The 11045-nt window shown below is 31.3% G+C and overlaps 1 protein-coding gene across 2 annotated transcripts; it reads left to right on the top strand.

The window, feature by feature from the left end:
- The first annotated feature begins 541 nt into the window (after window positions 1–541).
- On the top strand, window positions 542–10722 carry LOC145945049 (uncharacterized). Of its 2 annotated transcripts, none has more exons than XM_083053865.1 (5): window positions 542–635; window positions 8468–8690; window positions 8993–9304; window positions 9698–9937; window positions 10084–10722. In XM_083053865.1, the coding sequence occupies exons 2-5, from the start codon at window positions 8469–8471 to the stop codon at window positions 10303–10305; spliced, it is 996 nt and encodes a 331-aa protein (XP_082909991.1). In that variant the 5' UTR covers window positions 542–635; window position 8468; the 3' UTR covers window positions 10306–10722. The 2 variants fall into 2 exon arrangements, with proteins under 2 accessions (XP_082909991.1, XP_082909993.1); XM_083053867.1 differs by having other exon boundaries at window positions 10073–10176.
- The last annotated feature ends 323 nt before the right edge of the window (window positions 10723–11045 follow it).

Here is an 11045-nt window from a genome sequence, read left to right as displayed (position 1 = left end):
AAATTTAAATAATTTTAAGTAATTTTATTTTATTAATTTATTTTACATTTATTATTAATTTATTATATTTATTTATTGCAGCGCTAAAATTGCAAAAAAAATTATAATATAAATATAAAATTATAATATAAATTAATAAATTAAGAATATATATTCTCAATTTAAGAAGATATTCCAAAAATAAAGATGGAAATATCCTTATTCATTAAGAATATCTATTAAGAGGACTTATTAAGTATGCATTTCAAGAGAACAATTTTTTTCGGTGAATTTTTAAAGGATACCCCTCTTAAGGTAAGAGAATCCTTTAGACACCTATTTTAGAACAGAGTATTCTAAAAATAATCTGGAAAATTCTTAAAATAAGAATACAATTATTTTCAGTGTAAGATCGACTTCGCCTTTAAACAGGTGCTTCTTGCAGAAGCAATACAAGCGATTGTGTGCAGGGGGTCTATCCCACTACCTTGACGAGAACCGAATTTACTTCATCTGGTGGAGGCAACTTTCAACGAGATACGCTATATAAGAGAGTGGCATGTCGGTTGAGATAAAACACGCGCGTGTTTGTTGGTCTCTCACGGTGTTTTGACGCTTATTCTATCCCGCTATACCTTCGCTGTCTCACTTGACAGGTAAGTGGGCTTTTTTAATCAGTGATTACTTCCAACGTTATAGTGAAGTGCATCTCGAAGAACCGAGCAACATCTGCATTACTATCTTTGTCCATTTTGAGTAAAGAAACTTGGATTTTATTGATACCTTTTCGTCAATAATTTTACACTCTTTCGTGTATCTCCTTATTCGATATTAACTTCTCAGTTCATTATAATAGTTTCTTTATGTAATATTTTTGTGTAGATCGCTTATTCGATGAGATATAATCAAAGATTATGTTAATGTTGTAACCTAAATAGTTATAATTACAATTATATAATTATAATTATAATTATATATATTTATATATTTTTTTATTTTTAAAAAAGATTGAGTAAACAATATAAACTACATAAACAATTTTCTCAAATTTTATTAAATTATTTGATTAGAAACCTAGAGTTTCTTAAAATGAAAAATTAAAAAATTCTTTTTTTCCTCTTCACTTGTGTGTGTGTATATTCAAAAAATACAATACAATAATATTAAAATATGTTACATTATTTTTTTCAAATATATTGTTTTTGTTATTCTATATAATTATTATACATATATATATATATATGTATAATAATTATATAATTATATATAATAATTATATATATACATAATTTATAATTTTCAAAAAAATTTACGATTTATTGAAATTTAAGACTCATTCTTTATAATTTATAATCTTTTAAAAAATTAATTAATTAATAAAAAATTAAAATAAATAAATTTTTATATTCTTAAATATATTAAATTTTTACTTAAGATTATTATATTTTTTAGATTACTATTTCTATTTCAAAATTTCTTAAATCTTATTTTTCTATTTGTATATATATTAAAAAGTCACATCTCTATTGATATTTAAAGATCAAAATATTAAAAAATACTATTTCTCTATATTATGTACATATATATATACATACATATATATATATATTATTAATAGAAACAATGCAGATTTTTATATATCAAAATTTTTAATTAAAATTTATCAATTTTATGTTAAAATCTGACATAGAGCCTTAGATAGAAGAAAAATATATTTAATAGAATAATAATTAACTGTAAAGCTAGAGCAAAAGAGAAAAATTGTAGTAAGAAACAGATATATTATGTATCTAAAGGATATATATCAACTTTATAGCTTCATATGCAAATAGCTTCATATGTTTTATAGCTTCATTTTAAATGCGCCGAAAATATATGTGTATATATATATATATATATATATATATATATACCTAATATATATATTCTCTAGATAAATTTCTAAAAATATTTTAAACTTTCACTATTCTTTAATGCAAATAATTAAGACATGACGCTCGAGATTAATACAAACATTTTAAGAATGCGATAGGTATTCTAGGGGGTTAACGACTGCTACTATTGAGATTTAAATGCTCGACTTCCTTGTCTCGAAAGCAAATAATTTCACCCGACTGGTTCTCGCCGAGCGAGAACTGCTCGCCACAAGCACGTGTCATAATTCTTGTTTCACCATGCGTGACCAAGTTAATTTTATAAAGTTCTTGAGGCTTTAACGGCGCCCATGGTGGCCTCCCCCTTCTTTCCTCTCCCCGGATTTATCCAGTTTGGCTTCTAACGCGAAACTGAAAAATATTATCGCCGGAGAGAAAGTATAACTCATTCGCCGTTCAAATTCCTATTTTTCTCTTTTCCTTCGTACAGTCAAGGATTAATTTAATTAAGATAGACCACGCGAAAATATCTTTTACGATTCGCTGAAGAGGCTGCGTACAGTAAAAATTAAATCGAGGCGGATAAAAATATGGCGAATGTCCCGCCATTATCATATATTTTTTTTAGAATCGATCTTTCTTTTACTGCTGAAAATGCTGAAGAAGATCGTCATTTTTTACACATTTTTGCTTATCCTTAATGATACATATCTTCGTAACTGAACCTCAAATCTATATTCTGTAAGAATCCTCTTAAAATTAATTGAAGACTATGATTTTGTTTTACTTGTCTGTATCTTTAAAATTTAATTTATAAAAAGGTTTCTATTTTTAATTGCTAATTATTTAAAAGTTATTTTTATATATATAATAAAAAAATGATAAATATTTATATCTCTTATTATATCTTCAAAATAAGATAAAATGGCAGCGTATTTAAAATTAAGCTACATTTTCATATGAAGTTATTAAGTTGATAACCTTCAGATACATAAATATCTTCTGTTTCTTACTACAATCTTTCTCTTGCTCTAGCTTTATAATTAATTATTATTCTATTAAATATATCTTCCTTCTATTTAAAACTCTATTTCAGATTTTAATATGAAATTGATAAATTGTAATTAAAAATTTTGATGTATGAAAATCTGTAAAATTTTGTGTGTGTTTCTATTAATTTGCACATAAAGAAGTTAACATATGAAATTAATTAGAAACTGTTGTTACGTCATTGTAATCCACATTTCCAGAACTAAACAAAAAAATTTTCTAATTAGATCAGGATTTAATCATTGGCAAATATAATTAATGTTTAATTTTGTATTAGAAGCAAATTAATTAGGCCTCTCCTTCTAAGCACAAACTTAATAAGTTTTTTAATATTAAAAGATATCGGTTTTGAAATCTATAGTTGTAGGGAAGAGCAAGAAGATTTAATTTAATTATAATGGAATTTAATCATAGATAAATAAAATTAATATTTAATTTTTTATTAGAAATTGATGCAATTCTATATTAAAAGGAAATTAATTAAATTTTTTCCTAACCAAAAATTCAATAAATTCTTTTTAATGTTAAAAAATGTCGGTTTGAAATCTATAGTTATAGGGAAGAGGAAGAAGATTTAATTAAATTAGATTTTGGATTTAATTATATGGACGAATAAAATTAATATAATATAATTATTGTTCAATTTTTTATTAAAAATTTTATACAATTAGTAGAAGCAAATTAATTAGATCCTTTTCGAAGCAAAGTTCAATAGATTTTTTTTATTTATTATTAAAAGACGTCGGTTTGAAATATATATTTGTAGGAAAGTGCAAGATTTTAATATCGATATGATGAGAAACGGATTAATCGATATAATGTGTATCGTGCGGAATTCTAGGAAAATGTCGCCGCTCTCGGTTGCTCCAGATTTTTCCTAAAACCACAACCGGTTGACGTTACGCGCGTTATACGAATACACAAACACCGCCTCTACGTAAAGTCGCTGGACAACTATCTCTTTTTCCATTATGCAATATTGCTTTCTTTGGGTGGTATATAGACAGAGGAAGTCGGTTATCGTGAGGAGAACGCCCTTCTCTGATATGCGCACTTGATGTGCGCATGATATGTTACGGAGATCTCGTTAAACAGTTGATTACGACCGGAGAGATTATGAATAATAATAATAATAACGATCATTCGAGCGATCTCCTCGACGGAGAAAGTCCTCGCGATTTTCCTGCCGGCGAAATCGGAGAAACCGATCGATTCGAAACAGGCAAAAACGATTATCTGGAATTGATCGGATTCAACAAGAAAAGAATTGAAATAAAAAAAATCCATCTAGTCCGAAATTATTAAGTTTGCAGATTCCAATATGATCTGTATATTAAGTAAGCCTTATAATTTTATCGCAGGCATAAATAAGTCATACATATGCATACATATTTTCTTTTTTTGTAAAAACATCTCTGTAAACATAGGAATCTGCATGTAGAAAAACTAATAAAAAGAATAATTGAAAAATTGTATAATTAGAAAAACAATTTTGGCATTATTCTTTTTTAGAAAAAATTAAATTTATGAGAAAAATGCTTATATATCTATATGATTATATATGAACATTTTTCCCGAAACTTTTTTGACATTCCTGAGAGAAAAATGTCTGACGAATTGAAAAGCTGAAAAACTAAATTAGATCCGCAAAATGACGATGATCGTGGCCTTGACAAATTATGTAAAAGTTCATTCGGTTTCGTAACCCCTCGACCATTGTGCATCGTTTATGGAGACGCGAACTGAACCTTGGAGCAATCATACGTCTCGTAAGAAAGTTTCATGTTGGGCGCGTTACGTGCCATTTTTACACGAAAGCCCCTCTCACTTTCACTCCGATCGGATTTTAATCGAGGAACCTTATATCCGCATGACAAGGCTATCGGTGCCCTCATTAAACGACACTTTTCTGCCTCATTACACTCTGGCGATTAGCAATTAGCTAATTCGATGGAATATTAATGGTTTCCGGGCATTGCTAGAGAAATTCTTTTTTCTTTTTTTTTAATACCTTCAACGTCATCTGGAATGTCTGTAACAATTTTTTTCTTAATCTCTTAACGCACACAAGTTACCCAAGTAGAACAGAAAAGTCAAAATGATGTCAATTTGACGTCATATTGATCAAATTTGGAATCCAAATTTGGTTCCAATTAAGTTACTCAAGTGTAGAACAGAAAAGTCAAAATGATGTCAATTTAACGTCATATTGACCAAATTTGGACTCTAAATTAACATCATTTTGACTCTTCTGTTCTACTTGGGTAACTCGGGCAAACGGTACTCGCAGAATTGTGCAAGCTCAAGTTTACGGACGAGATTCGAGATCCGATAGCTAATTAGCCAGTAAAACACTAAGATTTTCTGATTGATAAATCGTGCTGGTGACCCTAAGCATCGGTTGATATGTGTGTTAACGAGACTTCCCCAAGTTAATTTGAACAGTGCTTTACTTTATATTATCATGAAAAACCATTTTTTTGCCGTTTTGTTGCAAAAAAATGTGCGTTAAAGAGTTAATGTAGTTCATGAAACTGTAATATAATTAATAATTTCCGACATTTGGCAAATTCTATCTAAAAATTCTAAAAGAAATAAAAGCATTGTCGATATAAATTTATATTTAACTAAAATATTACAAAACTTGCATTACACATAACTTATATGTATATAGAAAAAAATTGACAGAATTTGTTCTTTCAATATCCATTGGTGTAGCTATATAATAGTTTAATTAAATTATCTATACATTGGCAATATTTTAGATGGATTTACGTGAAATTAAGTTTAGACTAAAAGTCCCGTGACGAGAGTTCGTGGAAAAATGATATTATGCAATATTACGCAACATTATTACGGATAGAAAATGGTAGATTACCTTCGACCTATGTATTATACATATATGACTTATATAACTATTATTGCTCTTTCGATATTTCGATAAGACTTTCTTCTCTCTGGAGTTATTTTAAAGAGGAAATAATTTATTTACAGATATTTCATTAAATATTTGAATATCAAGCTAAAGAGGTTTTTTTCAATCTACCTATATTATTTATACATTAATGTAAAACCTGTTTTTTCTCATTTATTTTTTTACACTTTTCTTTCTATTCTTTTTAATATGCAATCATTTTGCAATAATTAAAATAGTTCTGCACTAATTAATTCTGAAACTAGAAGAAAAATGTAAACACACACACTGAATTCAATTCGTATCTTACAAAATCATCTTAAATGATTTATAGATCAAAATTCACGATAGAATTCTATTTATAATGTTACGTATCATCGTCACATAAAATATTCTAATGCATATATATATATATATATATATATATATATATATATTTCATTCTATTTCTGCATCACAAAAAATTACACTGGTCAATAAAAATAAACTTTTGTTTAATTGCCAAGAATGTTTGAACGAACTTAGGGTATTTTGGGGATGCTGAATCCAAAAATAACATTAGTTTTGCCGAATTGGCTCAAATTTTTAAGACATTGATTGTATTATCTCATTGTCAATACGACCTGCAGCTGCTGACATATGCAGGGTGTGGTCTGGCTTGTTATTCTTTAACATTTTGTTTTTATCTCTAACGTGATCCTGATGACATACATCACATACATAAAAGAAAATCGTACAAACAACATTTTTCTATTAATTGTTATTATCTGAATCAGCTTAATTTATTTAATGTCATTTTACTGAATATGCAACGCCATTAAATTTCATATATGTATAATACTTTTGTACGATTTGAGACAGTTTCCATATGATTTAAAGATAGACTACGCCATTATATTTTTTACATTTTTTATGTTTTTCATGGGATACTCATATTATCTTAAAAATTAGAGCCAACCTAAGAAAACAATGCCATATTCGCGCGCGCGCAGAAATCAGCGACACAAAGTTACCCTAAAATCGATCTAACATAATTTGCAATAAAATTAGTGTTGACCAGTATTATGAATGAAATTGTCCGCGAATATAGACCATCTATATAAGTGGGCGCTATAAAAATGAAAAACGAATCTCTCTCTCTCTCTCTCTCGTAAAAAAAGGAATAAAATCATCCGAAAGCGTTTTCAAGGCAAAAAGAGATTCGTGTCCGATCCAACCACGTGAGCAGCAGCAGCGAGATTTGAATAGAGCAGGTGTAAGGAAAGCGTGTTACTTTCTATGTGTGCGAAACTCGGACGGCGGTTTCACGATCGGTTAAAGCCATTTCGGTCGTGACGATGACGTGCTCAACGAGCATAAGTGCTTTCCATAATAATTCTTGGATATGGCATGTGGCACACACGCACCTGGAAAGCTAGTTTCTAATTGCTTTAAACGATCGAGTCGCGATAAAAAAAGAACGAGAGATCTTCATTAAAAAAAAATTAAAAAATATCCAAAATTCTCATCCATATCGCACCAAATATGACAAGATGTTATTTCCGGGATCCCAATTTGATAGGTCATTTTCATACACAGATAACAATTGTAATCATTATGACACATTTATAAAATTAAGAAAATAACATTCTTCCCCTCCCCCCCTTTCCCCAATATATTCATTATATTCGATAAGCTTTTAAACCCTCGCGTTTACGTTATTAACAATTTTTTTATCTTTTTGAAGAGTCCTTTTAGATTTCTTAATCATTCCTTTTTATATGTGTATATCTTTTTATACTTCATTTATTTTTATATTTTTCCTTAGATCTCTATCTAATTTTACTCTTGGTGTCTTCACTAAGAACTTGTAGGATCAAGGATCTTTTAATTTTTAGATCATTAAACTTTCGATTCGTCTATATATACTATATATCTACTCTTGTCATTATATATACGAAGAATTCGCGGTCAGTGACTTTCAATGGAGTTAAAATGAGAAACGAGGATCAGGCTGTAATCGTACATATCGATGTCATTACAGGAATAAAGGAGCATTTCTTCGAGAAATCGCAGCCGCACTTTCTCGCAAATCGACACTCATTAAATTCATATGCACGCACGTGTGCACGCGAGGGAAAGTGCCCTTGACCGTCGATACCCTAGAAAAGTACTTACCTACGTTTACGTTTCGTTTTCAAAATGGAAAGTCAAGATTGAGAGCCAAAATTTTATGCAGAATGTGTGTGTGTCAATATACGAACAATAATAATTCAATTCTATTATTCTAACTCCTACTCTTCAGGCGTCGATTTTAATCAATGTATTACACAGAATATCTGATAATTAACTGACCAACCCCCCAAAAGGTGATAGTATAGGTTAGATCAAACTGAAAAGAAAAGTCCACCAATAATTATTGCGAATTTAGCAAAATGGTACAGGATTTTTCTTTTCAGTTTGACTCAATCTACCATCACTTTTCGATTGATTTCAGTTATAATTACCAGACGCTGCATATATAGTGTGACGTAAAAAGCAAAGGAATTTCCTGTAGACATTCTTATAGAAACAGGTTGCAATTACAATTACAGAAAGAAATTTAGAATAAATAGTTAAAAATTAAAAAATCACATGTCGCATTTTTCATCACCGATTATATGTTTCGCAGGATGTACTGGGTGTTTCTGGGATTACTGGGCTCCGCCATAGCGGCGCAGAGTTCCTACGATCTGGAAACGAGGGCGGTTTCGTTCCCCGGAAAACCGAGTAGCTTAGGACCCCTTTATTCGCCTGGCTTAAGCTCGGCACAAGGATTCCGTGATAACAGTTACGAAGACAACGCGGTGACACCCACACCTTCGCCGACACCGATCTACAGGAGTCAGCAACCGGTCAGTCCTAAAACTATGTATATTTTTATCTACATGTGCGTGCATGTATCTGCGGGGACGAATGTTCCTAAATCCTCAGAAATCCTAGTAGTAGTAGTAGTATGTTTATAGTGAATGGTTATTACAGTCCCTGACGACACCTAGATCCATATTACACTTCCTCACTCTGTAATTAGCTAGGTGTTTGAATCTAACACTTGAAGCCTAGCACCCTATATAGTTAGAGTTGCTTGTTAGGATGCTGTAATAACCAATCACTATAAAAATATTACTACTACTACTATTATTACTATCTTCTACAGTTATATCGCAAGCCGACGGCAACGCCGATAGACGCTCGTGATTATTCTCAATCAGCCATCCGCATCGGTTCTCCATCGCGTGCTCCTGCTCGAGGCCAATATGGACCTAATGGACCTACGCAAGAGGAACTCGAGGAGGAGAAGGAGGAACCCGATCGTCTCAGCCTTCTTCTACCCCAGAGCAGATTCGATTGCGTCAACAAGCAAACCGGCTACTACGCCGATGAGGACCTCAACTGCGAGGTCTTCCATTATTGCCAGGACAACGCCAAGCACTCTTGGATCTGTCCGGAGGGTTTCACTTTCCATCAGGTTAGTGAAAGCGCAGAAAAATATCACTTGTGATTACGATAAAATTATAATAGATTGAATCTTAGATACTTCAAGTAATAGGAAGTTACAGTAATCTACCCCATCACAATTTGCTATTATGTTTCTAATTTTATATAATTTTTTTTAGAAATAACACAGACAAATATCGTTACAGGTCGTTATGCAAAGTGCCTAAGTACTCAAATCAATTTGGAGTTCAAATTTGGCCAATATGACATCAATTGACATTATTTTAACTTTTCTGTTCTACTTGGGATGCTTATCATCTATATATCTTGTATCTTCCTGAATATCTGAACATGTGTTTAATTGTGTTTAACTATATGTTTTTTGTGAAACTAAAACACAAACATATATGTTTGATTGTACCAGGTGCATTTAATCTGCATGCCACCCGGCGGCGATATCAGTTGTAAGAAAAGTTCGCAATATCATTTCGTCAATGAATATCTGTACAAGCCGCTGAATCTTCAAGAAGCCGAGACCAAGCCCAATGTTACCTTGAGGTACAGCGAAAGGTATTATCCCGCTGACATCTACACGGACGAGAGGGAGGTCGGTGACTATCAGATCACTCCTACGGCTGCTCCAACACGTCGTCCTGCCCCGCAGGTATAAATCATCATCATTATCTTGATCATCCCAACGCATATTTAGAATCTGTCCTATTTAGAATCATTCCATCTGTGAATTAGAAGTTGCAAGGCCCTCTTATGATTGGTTAAACATTGACACATTAACAATTAGGTCTTGTACAGGTCCTTGTGAGTCCGCAGCCCCAAAGTTTGAATAGCATTCCCACGTCGGCTCGTCCACAGCCCACAGGACTCCCGCAGTTCCGTGTCCCGGTGAACCAGGTATTCCACAGCCCCGAAGAAGTCAATATTCCCCTTCAGCACAGGCGACCGCAGCCCCAGCAGCATCAAGTTCTTAGACGATACCCCCAGTTCCGGCCCGAAGAGGAGGAGGAGTACGAGTAGATTCTTAGAAATCTTTAGCTCTCTACGAATTCACTTCATTCATTCGAATTTTTTCCGTTTTTCACAATAATCAATATTCGTCTCTTCATCTATAATATTCCTTTAAATTTTTTTTAATGTGAGATTGAACTGAAAATCATGAAATTCAAGAGAATTTTTAAAATTTATTTAAAGTATCGTTAAATTATATATAATGATAATTAGCACATCTTCTTTCTAATTAATTGATACTTAAGGCTAACGCGAGGACAATTTAATCTGCAGAGCAATTATTATTGTGAAGGTAATTTAATTGTTGTAAATAAACGATCAGTGAGATAATTAAACAATACGCTAAGTTTGCCTGTATTCGTAGTGTGTAATTGATTTTAAGAATTGATAAGCGAGAGAATGGCCAATAAATTGTTGTTGCGTTATTTTTAATCGCATTTATGATTTTAGATAATTATATATATCATGCGACCTCATTATGTAATCGATTTTTATTCGCAAACCATTCCAAGCAAGATCCTAAATGCTTTGTGGTGGATCATTGTAATCAATCCATTGGAATATTTCAGAGCTCTCAAGTTTAAGACAAAAATGTTTTAAACAAAAGTTGTTTGGTGTTGAAAGAAGTCATCTGATGGCGATCTTTATTTAGTCTTGGATTAAAGTCCAGACGGTTATTTCAAGGTCATAAGTCTTTATTTTTTTAAATCACTAATTTTTTTATATAAATCGATTTCTTATTTAACAAT

Source organism: Prenolepis imparis, unplaced genomic scaffold (assembly GCF_030444845.1).
Source record: "Prenolepis imparis isolate NDT839.2.m4 unplaced genomic scaffold, iyPreImpa1.0 SCAF_14, whole genome shotgun sequence".
In the NCBI taxonomy this organism is placed as follows: Eukaryota; Metazoa; Arthropoda; class Insecta; order Hymenoptera; family Formicidae; genus Prenolepis; species Prenolepis imparis.
Note: the sequence above shows the minus strand (reverse complement) of the source record. Positions and strands in the feature narration are given on the sequence as shown.